The following is a 21,457-nucleotide window of genomic DNA, read 5'->3' as shown; positions in this document are numbered from 1 at the left end:
CAGGGATAAGGTTTACAAATGACAGTTTTTAAGTCTGTGTTGGGGTGTCAAATTAAGTTTTGGGTTTTGGACAAGGGGTTCATATCGGGGTTAGGGTTTAAATAGGGTTTCAAAGTAGGATTTTGTGTAGAGTTAGGGTTTCAAATGAGGGGTTTAAGTCTGCGTTAGGGTTTCAAGCCAGTGTTTGGGTTGCAAACAAGTATGAGGGTCTTAAACCAGGGTTTCAAACTGAGCATAGGGTTTCAAAGTATGGTTTAAAGCATGGGGTAAGGCATCAAAGCAGGGTTTCAAGTCTGGATTTCGGTTTCAAATTCGGGTTCGAAAATCACGGCTGGGGTTTCACATCAGGTTTTCGGACACGGGGTAAGGTTTTCAGCAATGGTTAGGTTTTGAAGGTAGGGTGACGTCTCGCTCCTTGCGTCGTGTTCTATTTATAGCCCTTTGCCTATGTAGTATGTCCATCCTGTTCTATTTATAGCTCGTAACCGCTCGCGTGCGTTTCCCAGCGCATGCCAGACCGCGGCCATGCAAATGAGCAGCGGCACGGCATCATCCGACACCTCGCCGGGCCCGGTCCTGCGTGACGGCGGTCTGGGAGCTAATAAGAGGGCTCCCCAAGAAAAAGGAGAGCCTCACTACGCCGGCGCCTCCTCCTCGGACAACGCACGACAAAACAAAAGGGGACAACATGCCTACACCCAATAAAGCAGGTAGGACCTCAAGTCAACAACAACAACAACAAACAAAAGTCACTTTTTACGGGAATCTTGTCATTTCTTTTCTTGTATTGGTTTTTTTTTTTGTGGTTTTTTTTTAAGAACAGTGTTGAAGTCGAACTCTTACTGCTAAATGTAACCTTGTAACCTTGAGAATCTTTGGGTCCCAAAAGGTGAATCCCGATTTGAATCCCGATTTGAATCCCAATGACGTCATACTAAAATTAGACGTGAATCCAACTGTGACCTTGCGAGAAAAACAATATATGTTTCGAGAATGAAGTACTTTTTTTCCCCCCCAAAAAAAAAAAAAAAAATCACATTTTGGAGAGCAAAAAATAATAATAATAAAATAATGTATTGAATCTTGTGATAAAAAAAAAAAGAAAAGAAAAAAACCACCCAATTTAAAACAAAAAAAAAACTTGCTCCAACAATTAAGAAGTCAATAGTTTACCTTGTTAATACAAAAAAAAGATGTATTTGTATTATCTTGACACAAATATTGTTTGCAGTTTTATGACAAGTATCGACCGAAATGATTAATCTATTACTAACACAACTAACGTTGGAGATATATATATTTTTTTTTTCCACAATGAGTGTTTTTGAGAGAAAAGAAAATGTTAATCTTGTGAAAAAAGTTAACTACGAATCATTTAAAGCTAAAATATTAAGAGAAAACTACACATTTCTTTCAATAATAAATTCATATTTTAAAAAAATACTAACAAAATAATACATTAAGAAGCATGTTCCGTTCATAAAAACATTTTTTTAATCATCTTATTAAGATAAAAAATAATAAAATCATACTGTCAATATTTTCCTTGAAACTTTTGTTTTTTCATTTTTGTTGCTAATTTAATGTGAGCATACTATTAAAGACAGTTGCATTTGGTCAAGAATGAAGTCGTGTTAATTTTATATACAAATCATTTTTGAGGGAGAAAGTTATAGTTGTATTTAAACAAAAATCCTAATTTAATACAAACAATTTACCTTATTTTTGTTTGTATTTTTTTTTGTCTTCCCAAAATAAAAAGTGATTTTTGGGGAGAACTTCCCATTGGTGTTATTTGGAACTCCTTCATTTTCTTCGCAATAATTGCCTTCGTTTTCGTGCGTCCTAATCCCTTAAAACGGCAAAGTAGGCCACTAAATATGAGGAGATATGGAAACATCATATTAATGTTGGGCACGTCCACGAGTAAGCTATTTGTACCAAACAGTTTGCGCCAACGAGTGTCACTTTAGTCGTCTTTTGAGCGTTCCACGCAGCAAGGCCTGTTTCCTCGCCGTTAGGCAACCATCTGAACCCTGACCTCGTCTCAGCGTCGTCCCGTGAGGAAAGGGAGGATCTTTCGGTCGTCGAACGACCTTGAAAATCGTCCGTGACGACATTGAGAAAGCTCAAGCGCTGGAATGTCGCCGTGGCGAGGTTTTGCGGCGTCCCGTCGCGAGGATCCGTTGGAAGCTGATTTTTTTTAATGCCGCTTGATTAATGAGCAGCGTTATCCCGGTCAACATATTTTGGGAGCCCTCGCCCGTCGTCATCATCCGCCTGCCATCAATCCGGTCACTCAGATATCCCACCGGCTCAGTAGAAATAAATAGCACTTTTCAAATGCCCGGTTCTTGTTTCATGGCTTGTGCTGGATACAAAATGTCAGGAAAAGCCTACTGGAGCAGCTGAACTTGATTCTGGATTGATCAGAGGCACTTTCAATGGTGGGAGTTGAACGGGTTCAATCATTGAATTGAATTTGCACTCTTGCAAAGCTTTTTTTTTTTTTTTTTTAAATATGACAAAAACATTTTCTATGCACACTCGGTGATGACCATCACAGCATTGCACCGATCACAAGAAAGTTGGATTTGTTTTTGGGTTTTTTTTTGTTGACACCCCAAATTTATTTTTTCAAAAAAGAAATCATCAATGAAGAGGTTATGTTTTCTCTGGAAAAAAAAAAAATCAAAATCAATCACAATTTTGCCAGGATAAAGTCTTTTTTTTTTTCTCCAAACGTTTTTATTGTCTGAAGAAAGAAATGAATATTGTATGGCCTAATTTATTACTTCTTTTTTTTTTTGCCCTGTTTGGCTGTTAGGTCGAGCTGAAAGGATACTACTACTATACTAACCTAATAGAAAAAAATACTACGCTCAGCGCTAACTAAAACTTTGCTAAACCTACGCCAACTAGCTGTGAAAGTGCGCTAACCTTGACCGTTCTATGCTAGCCATCGTAAATGTATGTTTGGGGGACAAAAAAGTAGTAACAATCAATCGTCGGGAAAGAACGTCAAGATTTTTATAACAAGACTAATATTTCATGTTGTAATGGCGCAAAAAAAAAAAAAAGAAAAAAGAAAAAATCCGATATCCAAGGTCGCTCACTCGAGGCTCGCTGGTGATTAGTGTTTTTTTGGCGGCCTCGCTGATCCCTCGTATTTCAGAGCTCGAGGTGTGAGTTATTCTGTCAAGTCTCTTCTTTCATCTTGTGAGGAGAAGGACGGAGGAGCTCAAGTCTCACTGGGGCGGCCCTGCGTTGTCAATAATACCGACTTAGATTTCGACACAATTCATATTGTTTCGACAGGAAAAAAGGCATAAACCGTGTGCAGAATTATATGCAAGTGACCATTATAGCCGCTATTCTTTTCAATCACGGTGATAAGCCTTCCATCCATGGATGTCGTCAGTTTATTGATTTGTGGTCGATCCAGTTTTTTTGCGCAGAAGAAACCGCAGCCTCCCAGACATTGCTCCAAGGGGCGTATTGTTTTGCCTTCACTGTATCGCTCCCGTTTTAAGAACCGCCCACAAGTTCTCCGTTGGGTTCAAGTCAGGTGAGGGAGCGGGGGCCACGCCATCAGTTTTTCTTCTTTTTGAAAAGAGGCAGACTTCTTTTATTTCAGTCATGCAAAAACGATGCAAGAATAAAGTTCGAGGAAACAATGTAGTTTTTTAAAAATTAGTTTTCTTATTTAATGCTACCAATTTAATACTACGATAAAGTCGGAGTCTTAGTAGTATTTTTGGAACAACAAATAAAAAACAATTAGAATACAGTTTTATAAAGTGTGATTATGTATACACTGTAGTATTCGTGCGTGTGTGTTATGTGTGCCTTTAAGAGGCATGGCCTAGTGAGTGAGTTCAGCACCAGGAGTTGTTCAGTGCGCATGTGAGCGTCTGGGCGTGAGTTGTGACCTACAGCAGCTCCTTGCTGGTGTTCTCTCATTTGCTCTTTTGGCTGGCAACACAGAAAATTGACCAACTGGCAAAAGAAACTCCGAACGTTGGAGCACTCATAAGTCAAGGTAGCGCTGCGATAACAACTTTGATTTCTGTAGTGCGAGTGAGGCGTTCCGCTTTAGATATTTAATTGCTCTGATAAATGACGGGATTATCCCGGGGATCTCGGCTCCTCAGCGGGAATGCCAGGATCATGCCAGAGTCTCCTGGAATCAAAGGCCGCTCGTTAAACGCTCTCACGCCATTTCGAGGAAAGAGAGGACCCCCCCGACGATGCCCCCCAAACCCCCACGAGATCCCCCCCCCCCCCCCCCCCCCGTCGATCACCCCGCCTCCACCGCAGCTAATGATTGCACGTTAACTTTGGCAGGTTAAGGTCGCTTTTGGGGTCAGTTGCCAAGCTCATGCAGTGCAGCTGACCAGCTAGGATTGCGGCAAACGTTGTCAGTTCATCAATCAAACTTTATTTATAAAGAGCTTTTCATGCAATTAACAAGTATGTTTGGTATATTTTTGATGTCGAATGAAAGCGCGTCAGATGTTTCACAGCCTAAAACTGATCGCTGGGCGACACCACGTTATTTCATAGACTTTCAAGAGGAGCATATATCTAAGTTTACCCTAAAAGGTTCTTTAAACACTTAAGATGACTAATTTACACGCTGTAAATACTTTCTGGAAACTCTCCAGTGTTTTTTTTTTTTTTTTTAAAACGACAATCTAGTTTTTAGCAACAATGACAAAGTTTTGTTTTGTTTTTATACACAGTAATTAGCATTCTGACTTAAAAAGTATTTTTAGATGAAAAAAATAAACCACGAAATTTCAAGAGGGTAATTTTGCATAATTTAATAATAATAATTTAGTCATTTGCATGACAGCTCACACAGTGGGTATTTGGAGATTTGGCTAACTGTGTTCTCCTTTTACAGGAAGAAAAAAACGGGGCACCAGGAGGTTACCAATTTATAAAAAAAAACAAAAAAAAAACAACAATTGTGACATGTTACTTCATCGTAATTTATACATTTTGACACTTTTTATGTTTTTGTCTCCTCAGAGAAGCTGCCGCCGTACGAGCCCAACATCCCTGAACCAACCACCAGGGCTGAGTTTCTCAAATGTCAGCCCCAAAAAAAATTCTAATTTATTTTTAAAAAATTATAACGACACATCCAGTTAATGATCATTTCATTGTGTACACAAACTAATGGGCTTTGATTTAAAAAAAAAATAAATAAAAAAATAAAAAATTAAAAAAAACACTGCCATTTTGGCTAACTGCTAACTAGCGCAACATGTCATCCGCTAACTAGCGCTGGACTGTGGGAGCATTCACGAAAAGTCATTGTGACGTAATTCTGGCGCACACGCATTAACATTGATTGGTAGAAATCCCATTCACTTCCAAAAATCAAATTCTTTTTTTTATTTTGGCCTACACAAAACACTACACGAATTAGCTCTATGAGCACAAGTTCTGTGCTGAACACCGCTGTCCAACATAGCGATTCTTTGCTAACTAGGGCTACGTCAATGCAATCACTGCCAACTCGCCAACTCATTGGATCTATGCTATGCTAGCGCCATACGTAATACAACCCCAATTCCAATAATACAAATAAAAACAGAATATAATGATTTGCAAATCATATTCAAGCTATATTCCATTGAATACCCTTTAACATAACGTCCCAACTTCATTGGAATTGGGGTTGTAGATTGAATTGATGAATTATTGTTGAATTCTTATTCCACGAACACTAGATTAACAAGCATACATTGTTTTGATTAGTGGTGGCCCACACAACGTGCACATGCAAAAAAAAAAAAAAAAAAAAAAAAAAAAAAAAAGTTGATTGACTTCCCCTTCAGTTAATCTGCACTCGACTTGTTTTTGCCCAGCTAACAGTTTTCTTAACTCCCTGTTCAGACTGGATGCCGCTGTCTCTGGACGACAAAACGGCGCAGAAGCTGCTGTGGATCTCGGAGAACGGGGCTAAAGTGGCGCGCACGTCCGATGCCGTCTGTCCGTACCCCAACAGACCGGAGAGATACGAGCACTCGCCACAGGTGAGGAAGTCGGACATTTTGTTTTCAGGCGGACATTTTAGGGGCCCTTTCAACTGGTCCTTCAACCTACTCCCGCAGATATTCTCCGATTCTTTTCTTAATTCGACCCCTCAAACCAGTTTCACGTAGCGAAATGAAACTTGGTTGAGAAGTCTATCGTGAGTAGAACCACAACAAAAGTCTTAAGAAGCAGTGCCTAAAAAAAAACCAAAAACATATTCATCCATTTTGCATTGAAGCAGCCATTTTAGGGTCATTTCCTTCACATTTTTTCAAGGGAGAAGTTTTCTTTTTTTTGAACTATTAATACTATTATCTCGATAACCCAAAAAAATCAATTCCACCAAACGTCTTATTTTAATAAAATCATATTTTTCCCCATTATAAAAACTACAGTATTTATTTATTTGTTTATTTTTTTTTAAAAAATCACAGAAAATACATTGACATTCTTCTCTGCAAAGGTTATATGTTTTAAATACTCAGCACCGTTTCAGAAAGGATACACGTCTGACCTCGCCTGATCCGACACTTTCCCGTTCAGGTGCTGTGCAAAGAGGGTCTCCTGGGCTCCCGCGGCTACTGGGAGGTGGACTACGACGGCTGGGTGGTGATCGGCACGGTGGCGGACAGCGCCCCCCGCAAGGATGGCCCCTGTGGCCTGGGCGAGAACGCCAGCTCCTGGGGCGTGGGCTGGTCAGGCTCCTGCTACCAGGTGTGGCACAACGGTGAGAACGTGGACATCAGCCTGCCGCTGTCCCACACCCTTGGTGTGTACGCGGACCAGCCGGCTGGCATCGTGAAGTTCCTGCTAGTGGAGGGCGAGGGCGACAAGGAAGTGCGGCTGGTGCACAAATTCAAGATCAGCGTGCAGGAGAAGCTCCTGCCCGCCATGTGGGTGGGCACAAACTCCTTCTGCCTCATTCGGAAAAAAGATCAGTGACTCGGCCGAAGGAACAAGTGGACATTTAAGGTCCAACAAGCACTAGAGGAGTTGAGGGCTGCAGTAGTGTGACGATGTTGATGCGCAATTGTTTTATTATACTGTTGTGTATTTTTGTTTTCTTTTTTAGAAATAGGCAAGGTGACTTGTGATATTTGCATATATACTCAAGAGCTTGTTTTGCATCTTTCTGTGTGCCAAATAAAGTCAACATCTGTGTACAAGAAAAAAACAAAAACTTGCTCACTCTTGAGGAAAAAAAGCAGCCCCCCCCAAGAAAAGTCAGGATTTTGGGGAGACAAAAAGGACAAGTTTTTCTGAGGATGTCACATTCTTTAGACAAAATAATTTTTCAGGAAAATAGGTCATAATATTCAGACGAGCCCACATCTTCTCACTTGGGTGTTGCTCCTTTATTTGAACCACAAAAGAAAAACTTAAGAGAGCATCTACCGAAATGTCACTTTGACATCTTTTACTTTCAGTCCCAATGTTTTCTGTCTCACTTCTGTCAGTCTCAGTCATTCGTTCACTTCAAGAAGGAAAAAAAAAAAAAAAAAACATGAAGTACAATCATTGGATGAGTCAGTCATTGGTTGGTAACAAGTCAAAGTACAAAGGGCAAAGAAGTATGTTAGGATTTATGAATGACAAATTATGACAGGTACTGCTGGTGTGCCAACATTTTCAACACGAGCTTTTCACATTTTAACCTTCAAGGAGAACAAATGTTTTTGAATGAGGGCCTGACGACGCACCAGGAGCTATTATTGTTGTTAACATCGGTGTGCTCCACGCTGACATGCTCGCACATACTAAACCGTGACAACAGTGACAGAAATACTCAAAAGAGTTACAGAAGATGAACAGTTCTGACAAGCGATGTAAACGGTGTTACGTTTGGAATCGTTCGTGCCATTGGGGAGTTAGCTTAGCGATGACGATATTTTGAGATAAGACACAAATCACAGCTTAACAGAAACAACCATTTTATAGTGTCAGTAATATTTTGTAGCTATCAACTGGCTTGATTGGCTAGCAATTTTCCCAACATTACTAGACAAACACCAAAACATTTTTGACTTTTGATTTTTTTGTGTGAAAAGCAGATTCTGACGTGTATTTTGAAATGTTAGCTAACTTCCTGCTTTCTCTCTCGATGCTAAACTAACTTAAGCGAGGCTGAAAGTTGCCTAGCAGTTGCCTAGCTGGTATGACCAATTTTTGTGTCTGTATATGTAAGCTTGTGAAAAGTAAAACATTATATATATATATATATATATATATATAAATTTGTGCAGTAATTTTTTTTTTAGCCATTGCGGGATGCCATTGCAGGATGGCGAGCTAGGTACAACTAGCCAGTTTAGTTACTGAGTTTCCTGTGTGCTAGCATAACCAGCCACAAAAAAAAAGAAGAAAAAAAAAACACGTTTGACTTTTATTATCAGATTTTTGTGTCGACAACAGACTATATGTATTTTGGAACGTTATCGACATCAATGCTAATCCAGTAAATTTGAACATTCCACTCCCCCCCATGTGCACTATAAAAAACATTAGCATGGAGCAAATGGGGGATACAAAGCCCAAACAAATTGTTGCGCCTCTTTAGTGTAGCTATAGTACATTAGTGTAGCTGTAGCATTTGCATACTCTCCAGGTGCGTCGTCAGACATTTTTTAGTTGCGATACCTCCTTGAATTAGCGAGCGATGAATGGAGGTGCAAGTTTTTAATTTCACGCAGTTTTCACATTGCATATGACTCTCGGCCCCCGCGCTCGCACTCAGTGCTTGAGCGAGAAGTCGCCCGTGTTGACCCGGGGCCGTGGCAGGGCCCCGAACATTTCCGTCCCGTCGGTGGCCCCAGGCGCCAGGAGGGCCTTCATGCTGGCAGCGATGTGCTCCAGGTCGGTGCAGCCCACCTGAGGGGACACACAGGGAGTGAGGAAGATGTTGCTTCAGAGGGGCCATTTTATGGGCCCATTTCCAGTGTTGTACCCGAACAAGTTCAATGTAAGAAAGTTCATGAACTTGTTCGTATTTTGGGCGAACGTGAACTGAATGTAGTGTATTTCTTCCTGATGAACGTTACTGTAAATGCGTTCATTCTGGCGTCTGTGAACGGTTTTTGAACAATGGTTGATTTTGGTTCATTAAGAGTGTCAGGTTTCCTTAGCGACTTCCAGGAGAAAACACACTGTAAACGATTCTTCATACGTCGGGGATAAATGCTTTATTTGGCAAACCCACCTACTAATAGTCACAAGGCCACATGAGTCACCGAAATGTGAAGCATGCGGAGGTGGGGGGAAAAAAATGTTGTGACGGTTACTTCAGTTGGGAAATCTGTAATGGTTCACGACAAATTGTAAGGTAATATTTGCTCAACCTGGTAGGCACAAGAGTGTTTTCCCTTTGGATTTCGCCGGGGTGAGGGCTTGATACTGTGGTGTTAGGCAGTTAGAGGGACACAACTGGAGTGTCATCTAATTTTCTACCTCAACCTGGTTCCTAGTTTAGATTGTGTTTATGTGCCCTGTTTTTGTTTTAATCCCTCATAAAAAAAGACCATGCAAGCAACAGGTTTTCCTCATGTTTGGTGAAAGCTGCAGCTGGTTACTAGTGTGGACTGATTGGGTGGCCACAAAATGGAAAAGACCTTCCACTTTTGCCCCCTGATGAAGCCCTTTGTTGTGTTGGCAGTGTGTTTTGGGTCATTGTCTTATCGCATGACGAACCTTCTCCCGATTAGTGTGGAAGCATTGTTCTCTGTACATTGCCAGACAAAATGGTTTTGTAGACTTCAGAATTCATTCTGCTGCTTCCATCATGAGTTAGATCATCAATAAAGACCCGTGAAAACCTTTGTGGCTTATCTCTGTATTTCTTTGCAAAATCCAATCTGGCCTTGTTTTTGCTGATGAGTGGTTTGCATCTTGTGTTATGGCCTGTATATTTCTTCTCTCAAAGTCTTCTTCGAAAAGTAGATTGTGATATCTTCACCCCTGCCCTGTGGAGGTTGGCAGTGATGTCACTGATTGTTGTCTTTGGGTGTTTCTTCACAGCACTCACAATGTTTCTGTCATCAACTGCCGTTGATACCATTGGCCGACCTGTTGGACGTCTGTTGGTCAGCACACCAGTCGTTTCTTTTTCAGGACATTCCAAATTGTTGTATTGGCTACGCCCAGTGTTTGTGCAATAGCTCTGATCGATTTTCCCTCTTCTCTCAGCTTCAACATGGTTTGCTTTTCTCCCATAGACAGCTCTCTGGTCTTCATGTTTTCTTAACAGCAAATGCAGTTTTCACAGGTGAAAGCCCAAAGGCAAAAAAAAGGAATGTTGGCTCGGAATGTTGCATTGAAGGGACTTGGGATGCACCCTATAAGTGTCCCTCACCTTCTTCCCAACATCCCATAAATCACCTATCCATCCATCCATCCAACCGTCCATCCCTCTTGTCGGGCAATGCCTTCAGGGACAATCTGAAATCACACTGTTCCTCAAACATTGTTCCAAATGTCCTTAAATGTTTTGTCTGTCTGTCCATCTGTCCCTCCATGCATCTATCTCATGAAGTCAGGTGTTGCCATCAAGGACAAGCCAAAATCACAGCATTCCATACAGCGTCCCATTTATTGACTGTATCTGTGTATTGTTAGTAAAAGTGTGCAAATGTGTGTTGTTTTTACCCGTTCTCCACTGTTGCCTTCTCCCGGCGCAGCCCGGCCCCCCTTACACCCCCACACGGGCACCGAGACGGGCAGCGAGCGGGCCAGCGCCATGGGGTGGGTGTGCCTGGACGCGTACGTGCCGTGGTGGCCCACAGCCATACCACGTGAGGGCGGCGGCGCTTCCTCGCTCAAAGAGCCTGAGGAAGAACTACAAATGCGTGAACGGACCGCTCGTATTCGTTCATGAGCAGAGTGGGCGTGGGCCGACTCACCGTCGGTGCTCTCCTCCTCGCCGTCAGACTCAAAGAAGGGCTCACAGTCACGAGACAGTGAGTCCTCATCCATGGAGAACACACCTGACACACAATAATCATAATACTCTGGGTTATTTCTGGTCGCCGTGTTTATTTCTATTGTGCAAGGTACTCTGGACGTTTTTAAAAAAAAAAACGTTTTATTTTATCTGTGGGTTATTTCTAGTCGTCGTGTCTATTATGATTTTTAAAAGTGCGAAGGAATGTTTTTTTTATGCTCTGGATTATTTCGACTTGTTGCTTTTATATTGATTGTGCACAGGGCTGTGAATTTTTTCTAATATTCTGGATTATTTTTACTGCGCAGAATTCCATGGACTTTTTATACTCAGCTGCTTTTCTGTTGCGGTTTATTTCTATTGTGCAAGGTCCTCTGGGAGTGTTTCTGTGAACTCTAAATCTGGAATCATTCATAACCCCCTCATTTTGGCTCTCACAGGCGAGGTATACCCTATGATGAAAATGACAGGCCTCTCTCATCTTTTTAAGTGGGAGAACTTGCACAGTTAGTGGCTGACTAAATACTTGTTTGCCCCACTGTGCACGTAGTGCACTCCAATGACATTTCCAAAGTCTCCCCTGTATGAGCAACGCAAATGTCAGTCCTCACCTGCGCTCTCATTTCCGAACGGTCTCTTCTCATCCATGTCCTCCTCGTCCTCCTCCTCCTCCTCGTCATCCTCGCACTCTTCCTCCAGGTCCACGATGCCCGCGCGCTGCCTGTCCTGCCGAGTGGCCTCCAGGGCGCTCTTGTCCCGCTCGCCGTTGTTGCCCTGGCCGGGTGTGCCTCCTGAGTTGTAGATGGACGGGTAGTTCTCAGAGTACAGTCTGGTGTCGGGGCTGACACCAACCAGCACACCATCACCTGTCACGTTCTGGAAAGGACAACAAAGGTGAGGCTGGGCTCATGTATGTATACAGAAAAATCTCATGAAAATTATTATTATTCAAAACAAGTTTATAGTTCTAGTCATTGTGTTTATTTCTGTTGCACAAGGTGCTGTGGACTTTAGTCACATTGTGGATTAGTCCTAGTCTTTGTGTTTATTTCTATTGTGCATAGTGCTGTGGACTCATTTCTAGTCATGCTTATTTTTATTGTGCAAAGTCCAAGGGCCTTCCCCCCCCCCACCCCCCCCCCCCCCCCCCCAACTCTGGATTATTTCTAGTCATCACGTTTACTTACTGTACATTGTGTAATGTGCTGCATGGACTTTTTCGATAATCTCAATTGTTTCTCGTCGTCTTCATTTTTATTGTGCAAGGTGTCATTGATTTATACTCTGTGGATTATTGGTAGACTTGTGTTTATTTTTATTGTCCCAGTGCTGGTGACCTTTCTTAACACTGTGGATTATTTATCATTCTTCTGTTTATTCCTGTAGTGTGGTGCATGTGGATTTTCTTTATACTGTTACGGCAAAATGACAAAATATAGTCTATAGACTCTTTTATTGTATTATCCCATTTATTATAGCCCATAGTTTTGTATGTGATTATTTTCTTACTTCAATAGTCCCTAGTAGCTAAATTGTTTCTAAATCTTAGTCCTTTCCGTCATACTGTCTCGGCGGCTGTACCAACCTGCCTTTTCTCTCAAGGACAAGATGAGATAACTTTGTTAATAGGCCTTTATTTCCTCATTCCCCTCCCATTTTTTCAGTTTAAGTAGGCACGCGAAGCAACTTGTAACCATTCTTGACTGTCTCTCTCTTTGCAAAGATATTATTAAAACTGCAAAAGACAAGATTGTTTCCCGATTTCATTTCCGAAACAATACTCTGAATATTTTCCAGGACTTTTTTGCTCTTTGGATTATTTCTGGTCCTTTTGTTTATTTCTACTGAGGAAGGTGTCAGTGATCATGGATATCTGCAGAGATGAGCAACTGCATTACTTGTATGACTTGCCCTTGCAGTGGGCTCATTTCTCTGCGTACTTTGTGCATTATTTCGAATTGTTCCATTTATTCTTATTGTGCAAACTGCCAGTTACCATGAATAACTGGCAAGAGGAGGCATGGCATTCAGTATATAGGCTAGGCGTTGAACTACCGAACAATCGAAAATAAAATAAAATAAAATACAATCATACATTTTAAAATGTATTGCATATTTAAAACACGATACATTTTTAAAATGAACAATAAAAAATAAATGTTATATTTAAAACAAAATAATGAAAATAATCAAATACGGGCCGGCACGGTGGGCGACTGGTTCGCACATCTGCCTCACAGTTTTGGGGACCGGGGTTCAAATCCCGGCCCCGCCTGTGTGGAGTTTGCATGTTCTCCCCGTGCCTGCGTGGGTTTTCTCCGGGCACTCCGGTTTCCTCCCACATCCCAAAAACATGCATGGTAGGCTGATTGAAGACTCTAAATTGCCCATAGGTTTGAATGTGACTGTGTATGGTCGTTTGTCTCTATGTGCCCTGCGATTGGCCGGCGACCGGTTCAGGGTGTGCCCCGCCTCCCGCCCGAAGATACCTGGGATAAGGCTCCAGCAGCCCACAACCCTTGTGAGGATAAGCGGTGAAAAAAGATGGATGGATGGATGAATAAAATACGGGTAAAATAAAAAAAAAATGTACTGATAAACTCAAATTAGAAATTATACATTTGCAAGAAAATAATAACATTTGCTATGAATGGATACGTCCAATTTTAAAAGTCCAAATGTACTAACAAATAAAGTCAAATATTTTTGTTACAATCAATTCATCGGCCAGTTATTAGGTGCCTGACTCACCCCCCTGCACCCAGCCTCTGATGTGAGGTCCACAGCGGCCTGACGCGTGTGCCTCTGCGCCGTCAGCAAAGTGGTCGAGTGCAGCACGCCGATGTCGTCCACGTAGCGACGCGCCGACTCAGCCAGGAAGCCTTGACCCCAAACACTGTACGAGAACTCGCACTCCCTGGGGAAACCGCCAGCACTTTCCCACTTCTTCTTCGTGCCGTCCATTTCCGGCGCCGAGGAGCGGAACCTCTTGCACGCCGTGAGGATGGCCAGCTCGCAGCCCGATTTTTGGCAGTACACGTCGGCGGCGGCCAGGAGCGCCACCCAGCTGTCTCTGTGGTTGTCTGCGATCTCCGGCTCAGACGACTTGGTGATGGAGGCCATGATGGTGTCAGGTAGTGTGTGGGTATAGAGTTCTCTGCGGGTCGAATGAATGATTTAGCTTAAATAGCAATGCTGCTGATTTGCTGGTGTGTTTTGGTTGTATGTTTTTTTGCACTGGTGAAGATGGAAAGGTTTTTTTTTGTTTTTGTTTGTTTGTTTTGTTTGAGGCACTGGGTGACTTAATGATATGATGCACTGTGACTGGATGGTTTCTTAGCACAAATGGAGCCAGGGGAGAGAATAGATGGTGCCAAGTTGCTGGTGATACCTGGAAATGGGATAAAAATACATATATATGTAAGCTAACTAACTGGCATCTCGCTACAAACATATTTCCTATTTCGTCAAAGTTAATAAAAGCATTTTTTTTGTGGCGTATGGCTGGACTTAAACTTGTCAATATTCCATAATATAGCCAGACATTTAACAACCAAGTCAATACAGTGGAACCTCGGCTCTCATGATGAATTTGCTCCAGAAAGTATGACTAAAACAGAATTGTACCAAAAAAAACATAGCAATATTTCAATATTACTTGAATGTACCGGTAAGTCAAAGTAATCCATTTCAGAGACCCAAAAATATTTGCAAACATTTGATAGAAAATAACCTAGGGCTGGACAATTGATCAAAATGTAATCGTGATTTACAATTTGGCTTCTCACAATCATAAAAACTTCACAGTCGAATGAAAATGATTAACGTGCCCAACAGCATCGTGTGCGTATGCAAGTGCATGTGTCGTAAAAGCACCCTGAGTGCACCATATGCGGTATGTTATTTTTCATTTATTCTGTTACCTTTCCTCCATTACCATAATCCACATGCCACTCGCTACTTTTATATATCCATTGTTGCGTGCGCAATCTATTTTTAGACTTAATCTTCGACTTCCGCTTAGCGTACCTTTGCGCCAATCCAACATGATCATTAGTGTCATTTGACTCCAGGTCACCAATCAGACGGCACAAGGCAGTCACATGACTGCACACAAACCCTTCGTGAGCCAAACAGCAGCCGCACGAGTGTTTACTTTACAGACTGAAAAACAACAGCTTTGTCATGCAGCGTAGTCTTAAACTGAGATCTTAAACTGTGACTGCCCAAACTTGACAGTTTCAGCCCACTTCTAACTTGAGGAGAAAAAAAAAAAGTTGCCCATGTTTTGGCTGTTGTGTTAGCCCCCTTTTATTGTCATGAGTCACTGTAAAACATGCGTCTTTGGGGTACACGTGCCATGCTGTTCTCTCTCACAAAACAATAAGTCGAGTCAGCAAAGAGCTTCTTCATTCGGTCATTTAAGTGAAAACATTTTTATGTTTCTGTAAGGCCCTAAGCATGTTTGTTTGGGGCACTTAAAAATTGCAGTGGTGGCAGGTGTGTATTGGGGGGGGGGGGACTCATTAAATATAAGTAGTAGTTTTTACACTGTGTACTTTCTTACTCAAGTAAATATTTGGAGGACTACTTTTTACTTGAGTCATATTGTTCTAAAGTAACAGCGCTCTTACTTGAGTACAATATTTGGCTACTCTACCCAGCTCTGGTTATTTTGCCCTGCATAAGCGCGTTTATTGACAACACAGTTGGAATTTACTGTCAAACTAAGGACACAACAACAAAACATTACACACATTTTTGAATACAACACATACATAGTTTTAGCTTAGTTCCTGCAAATCACCAGCTTTATGGCATGCAATGAAAAACCCTATTGAGGGGCTAACAAAAATTCAATGAATAATGAATTTCAATAGCTATAGAAATAACCATGATTTTTTTTTTTGTCCATAATCTCCCAGCCCTAGAACAACCATAGTTTTAAATACAGAAAACAGTATGAAATAAACGTAAATGACCATCAAAGTGAAAACAATTATATATATATGAACATATAACATCACTTTTACCTTTATTGAAGACTCCTGATGGCATAAAAAGTGAGTTCTTTCTAGTTCTTTCTTGAACTCTACATCTTGTTTCTCGCCTTTATCAAATGGCTGGCACTCTGAGCTTTGTGTTGCATTGTGTAAAAAAAGGCGCACGCAGGGTCGGTTGATTGAAGACTCTAAATTGCCCGTAGGTGTGAATGTGAGTGCGAATGGTTGTTTGTTCATATGTAAAACCTTATATTGCAATTTTTGTAACCCTACAATATATATTGCAATATGGAAAAATACAGAATAAGATATATGTAGCGCGAAAAGCAGCACAATTCTTTTTTCCCCTCTCAGTATTGTTTGGACCATGTATAATAGCGTCAGTGGAAAAGAAACTGCACGGTCGAGCACAAAGTATCCTGAGTCATTGCTATGAAGTCTACCTCTATTTAAATCCACTGTAGTATCGAGCAGGTAACAGTCAACAACTTTTACCTGACCAAGTACATCCCCAATTCCAATGAAGTTGGGACGCAATCAACTGATGCTTGTAACTTCCAATGAGACTTTGCACCGCTCAGCAGGTATTTTGGCCCAGTCTTCATGAGCAAACTGCTCAGGTTGTCTCAGGTTTGAAATATGCTTTCTCCAGAAGGCATGTTTCAGCTCCTTCCACAGATGTTCAAAAGGATTTAGATCAGGGCTCATAGAAGGCCACTTCAGAATAATCCAATGTTTTGCTCTTAGCCTTTCTTGGGTGCTTTTAGCAGTGTGTTTTGGGTAATCATTGTCTATTGCAAGACAAGACTTGCGACTGAGACCAAGCTTTCTGACACTGGACAGCACATTTTCTCTCTAGAATACCTTGATAGTCTTGACATGTTATTGTACTTGATTCAAGAAACCCTGTGCCAGATGCAGAAAAGCAGCCCCAGAACATATCAGAGCCTCCTCCATGTGTCACTGTAGGGACAGTGTTCTTTTCTTGGTATTACAGCTGCATTTTTGTGTCTGTGAACCTAATGGATGATGTGTCTTGCCAAACAATATCAGTTTTGTCTCGTTTGTCCATAGGACATTCTCCCAGAAGCTTTGTGGCTTGTCAACATGCGTTTGGCAAATTCCAGTCTCTCTTTTTTAGGATTTATTTTCAACAGTGGTGTCCTCCTCAGTCATTTCCCATGAAGTCCACTTTGGCTCAAACAACGACAGGTGTACTCAGACACTAATGTATTTCTTTGGCGGTTGTTCTGGGCTCTTGTTACCATTCATATTATCCATCTCTCCAATTTGTCATCAATTTTTTTCCTCCTGTGGCCATGTCCAGGGAGGTTGGCAGTCCCGTGGATCGTAAATATCTAAATAATATGTGCAACTGTGGTCACAGGAACATCAAGCTTCTCGGAGATGGTCTTATAGCCCTTACCTTTAGCATGCCTGTCTGTAATTTTCTTTCTAATCTCCTGAGACAACTCTCTCCTTTGCTTCCTCCGGTCAATGTTTCGTGTTATACACACCATGTTACCAAACAACACAGTGATTACACCTGTGGTGCTAATCAGAGAACACACCTTGTTTGAACATGTATCTATGGTCAAATTAATTGCAGTCTTTTCTAAGGGTGCCATAATTTTTGTCCAGGCCTGTTTGAGGAGTTTTTTGTTTTTTTTGGGGGTTTTTTTTTAAATAATTTTGTTGAACCACAGTCAAAAGCAATGTCTGATTTACATTGGTTAATTTTATTTTTTATTTTTAAAATGTATTATGACATTTGTCACATTCAAGTTATATCTGTGACCACTGTGGGTTTTTCTTTTATTAACAGAGGGGTACCGACAAGTTCATCCACGTGTGTACGTTCGTTCATCACGTACTGAAGAGCTATACAGTAAATGCACGCGTGTAACTGTTTCCGTGTGTCCTCTTTTATTGTTATCGTAAAAGAAGCTATATAACACTCTGGGCTACACTGTGTGTGTTGTTTGAAGGGTTACAATTTACTGTAACATCGGTGCTAATCTTACTAGCAGGTCCAACCCGGTCCATTATCTGGTCATTTGTTAATATTACAGCTGATTTACTGCATAACAATACAGCACACTCATCATCTCGCAGGACCCTGCAATCTGACTATTGCGCACAGGGCTTTGTGTATTTTGACTGCCTGGCAACGATACAGAGTAGACTTTAAACCGATCTGATCGGCCTGATCGGTATTGGCCGATAATTAGCATTTTCTGCTGATCGGCTTTAATGTCATAATTCGCCAATCCGATCGGCTCCGCAAAAGAAATTTACTCCGCGTCGCCATCGTGTACAGTATATTTGAATCCAAAAGCTGGTTTATTTTTTTAGCCTAGCATAATATCTGACAGCCAATAAAGTTATTAAAAATTAAAAAAATTAAAAAACATGTCAGCGGTGTGGGACAGACAACGCGTAACCGCATCAGACTACAAACGCGACCGGACCCACTCATTACCACGGCAACAATCGATCGCGTCGTGTGTATCATAAGCACAAAATGGGGAAAAACGCGTGCTGGTGGTCACCGGTGCTCGGGAGAGGACTTTAGTTCAAGGCTTGCCTGAGGTATGTTCACATACTTTTAATACGAGCAGGCAACAAAACCTAATGTAGCCTAGCGAGCTAGTGCTAGTACTAACGGTTGTACTAACGTTCTGTCCAATCACGCTCTAAGGTTTCAGTGTGTGTGAAGTAATTTAATTCCAGCAAAGTAATTTAATTCCAGTAAGTTTGCACCCATTATTTCTATCCTGTTGTAATGTTTGTTTGGCCTGACTGATTAGAAAACATGACCTGCCAAGATATTGTTTTTAAGAAACTCAGTATACAGTACACAAGTATGTACAGTAAATGAACAAGTCATTGAAACGGACACATTGCTCCAACTTGTGATCAGATAGGTGATCGGTTACCGTCTTTTTTTTTTTTTTTTTTTTTTTTTTTTTAAACTCGCTGATCGGCCCCAAAAATCCTGACCGCGTAAAGCCTAATCCAGGGCCACTTTCAAGAGACTACACAGAAGCCTTTATAATGTCAAAGCCAAAAGTTAAGCAGAGCTGCATTATGAGCACAGATTAGTGTTAGCTAAAGCCAGACGCACACCCAGCGAAGCGGCTGAACGTAACTGAACTGTTCTGCAGTATGCATGGTTTGGCAACTGTTTTCATGAACTGTTTTCAATCAGTTGACCACTGGTCTTGCCGCGATCACAGCGTTGCAGGTTACAGTCAATCACAATGCACAAAAGCTTCCCCTCACACTAAAAATATATTTTTAAGGGAGCAAGACAGAATGGCAGCCGCGCTGCCCCAAAACCATATCAATACAGTATATATAGCATCAATTAGGGCTGCAAGTAACGATTATTTTAATCATCGATTCATCTGTTGATTATTTTCTGGATTAATCGATGAATCGGATAAAAAAATATATATATATATATATATATATATATATATATATATATATATATTTCCATCTCTCTATTCAAAAACCGGGCAATATTTTAAATTGACAGGGCAGAAAATGAACAAAGATAAATTGATTACGATGCAGTTACTGCGTTAGTCCGTACAGTGTCAGAAATTATTTTCCAAACTAAAAGATGTTTCATTTTTATGAAACAAAGATAATCAGTCTGCTTTATTATGAGAATAAATATAACTATTATTTTAATGTTGAAGGGCTGAAATTCCGAGGCTTTGGACAATTTTAAGGGAAATAAGGGCTCTAAACAATTAACCGATTATCAAAAATCAATATTGGTTAATCGTTGCGCCTCTACAACAAATATTGTCTTCTTACGACACTGATTAACTTTATTTATCATTTCTAAAGTGCCTGTGGATGAAAAAGCAAAGCTTGTGTCCATAATGTATATGCACAGTATGTACCAAGCACCTGCATATTGTTGACGTGTGTTTGGGGATGCGTACGCCACAGGTACTAACTACATCGTCCAATTTAGTGACTTGGTGATGAAGTGCTGCCTCCGCCAGTGAAAATGCAATTGAATCTTTATGGACACTCACTTTCTTTACGGTCGGTAAAGCCATTAAATCGCCCTCACTTTGTCGCAACACCCTAGTTTGGCCTTAGTCATCATGGTAACAAACATTGGCGTGAGACATAACAGTCCCTGCAAAACCAATTGATTTCAACCAGTGTGACAAGTGGATGTTGAGTGTGCTGTCATTCATCATCCTACATTTATTTCGAAGGAAGAATGTCAGGAACCTTTCACCGGGACACTTGGGAGCTGTTTTAGAAGGGGAAAAAAAACATCTTTGGGAGAATTTTGATCAGACTCAAAGCTAATTGAAGAAGCTAAGCTAGTTTTGAAAACGCCATAGTCCGTTTTGAAGCCACGCCGTCCTTTGTGTACACACGTTTGTCCCCTTCTAGTGCTTTTGAATTTGACTTGCGAGACTACTGCAGCTGTCCTTGTTGTTGCTTATTTATTAGCCACTGTTGTTGTTGTTGTTGTTGTTGTTGTGTGCAGACTCCTCATGAGTTTTCCACCATTTTTCAGGCTCTTGCGCGGAGGCGAGACGCGTAGTACGAACGAGCAGAGACATGTCGAATGTTCACCTACCCGTTTGCTCTCTTTCCTCCGACTTGCCACTTACTCGTCGAGCTGAAACTTGACTTTACTTGGACAAACGCGCCGTGCCTTCTTCACGCAATCCTCTCCCCTAGCCAGGCTCCTCACCAGCCGGAAGCTAGCGTTGACTAATATTAGAGACTCCTTTAGATGGTCAAAATAAAATACTGGACATTATTAAAAACATCGTATCTGTGTTTGATAATTGGCTGGTTTCACTATGAATCACCTCATAGCGGTTATTAATTATCCATTACAAATGTTAATCAACCGTCAAAATGTAAATTTGAGATATTTTTCCAGAAACCTAAACCAAGCGATACTGAGCTTTTAATGTGAAAGCAAGAGTGTTCCGGTTGTGATGTCACCTGTTTACTGCCTTGTCTATGGAGCGTAGCATCTACACGTGACAGGGGTCTTTGGGCGGGCTCGTTCCCGTGTTACATCCGCGTTGCATGTACGCCTCCTCCAGAACACACCAATCAGCTTATGGACCTTACGTCACGTGATTTAAATGCATGAACAAAGTCTCTTGTGCTTTGACGAACCTGAAAGCCAACAACAATGGAGAGAAAAACGTATATATACCTATACCTATAATACCTATACCTATAATAATAATGATAATTAATAATAATAAGAACAAATAAGAACATGAAATGTTACATGTGCAAGTGTACGCCACCTGCTGCGCGCACCAATCAACTTCTCGCTCTCCTGTCACGTGATGCAAATTATTATTATTATTGTTATTATTATTATTATTTACTTTTTTGGGGCGCTCGTGATTTTAAAGTCCTGTGCTCCCATGAACATCAAGGTGAACGTCATGAAACGAGA

The 21,457-nt window shown here is 41.2% G+C and overlaps 2 protein-coding genes across 4 annotated transcripts; one reads left to right on the top strand and one right to left on the bottom strand.

Moving 5' to 3' along the window:
- Positions 1-641: 641 nt before the first annotated feature.
- zgc:195001 (uncharacterized protein LOC567531 homolog) lies at positions 642-7,217 on the top strand. The gene is made up of 4 exons (XM_061701289.1): positions 642-710; positions 5,038-5,100; positions 5,911-6,050; positions 6,595-7,217. Exons 1-4 carry the CDS (start codon positions 689-691, stop codon positions 6,991-6,993), a joined length of 624 nt encoding a protein of 207 aa, XP_061557273.1. The 5' UTR covers positions 642-688; the 3' UTR covers positions 6,994-7,217.
- A 65-nt stretch (positions 7,218-7,282) lies between these two features.
- On the bottom strand, positions 7,283-20,756 carry akt1s1 (AKT1 substrate 1 (proline-rich)). Of its 3 annotated transcripts, XM_061701288.1 has the most exons (6): positions 20,609-20,754; positions 13,736-14,375; positions 11,596-11,860; positions 10,944-11,027; positions 10,690-10,868; positions 7,284-8,919 (listed from the first exon to the last, which is right to left on the bottom strand). In XM_061701288.1, exons 2-6 carry the CDS (start codon positions 14,105-14,107, stop codon positions 8,782-8,784), a joined length of 1,038 nt encoding a protein of 345 aa, XP_061557272.1. In that variant the 5' UTR covers positions 14,108-14,375; positions 20,609-20,754; the 3' UTR covers positions 7,284-8,781. The 3 variants fall into 3 exon arrangements, with proteins under 3 accessions (XP_061557271.1, XP_061557272.1, XP_061557270.1); XM_061701287.1 differs by having other exon boundaries at positions 7,283-8,919; positions 10,690-11,027; positions 13,736-14,141; positions 20,609-20,756; XM_061701286.1 differs by having other exon boundaries at positions 10,690-11,027.
- Between the last annotated feature and the right edge of the window lie 701 nt (positions 20,757-21,457).

Source organism: Phycodurus eques, chromosome 16, assembly GCF_024500275.1.
Source record: "Phycodurus eques isolate BA_2022a chromosome 16, UOR_Pequ_1.1, whole genome shotgun sequence".
In the NCBI taxonomy this organism is placed as follows: domain Eukaryota; kingdom Metazoa; phylum Chordata; class Actinopteri; order Syngnathiformes; family Syngnathidae; genus Phycodurus; species Phycodurus eques.
Note: the sequence above shows the minus strand (reverse complement) of the source record. Positions and strands in the feature narration are given on the sequence as shown.

Excerpts from the sequence above, each read along its gene's own strand:
- zgc:195001 (XM_061701289.1), top strand. The coding sequence starts at position 689 with ATGCCTACACCCAATAAAGCAG. Across the intron at positions 5,101-5,910 it reads CAGGGCTGAGTTTCTCAAAT|ACTGGATGCCGCTGTCTCTG; the intron begins GTCAGCCCCAAA and ends CTCCCTGTTCAG. Across the intron at positions 6,051-6,594 it reads GATACGAGCACTCGCCACAG|GTGCTGTGCAAAGAGGGTCT; the intron begins GTGAGGAAGTCG and ends TTTCCCGTTCAG.
- akt1s1 (XM_061701287.1), bottom strand. The coding sequence starts at position 14,107 with ATGGCCTCCATCACCAAGTCGTCTGAGCCGGAGATCGCAGACAACCAC. Across the intron at positions 11,028-11,595 it reads GTTCGGAAATGAGAGCGCAG|GTGTGTTCTCCATGGATGAG; the intron begins GTGAGGACTGAC and ends ATTGTGTGTCAG. Across the intron at positions 8,920-10,689 it reads AAGGCAACAGTGGAGAACGG|GTGGGCTGCACCGACCTGGA; the intron begins GTAAAAACAACA and ends GTGTCCCCTCAG.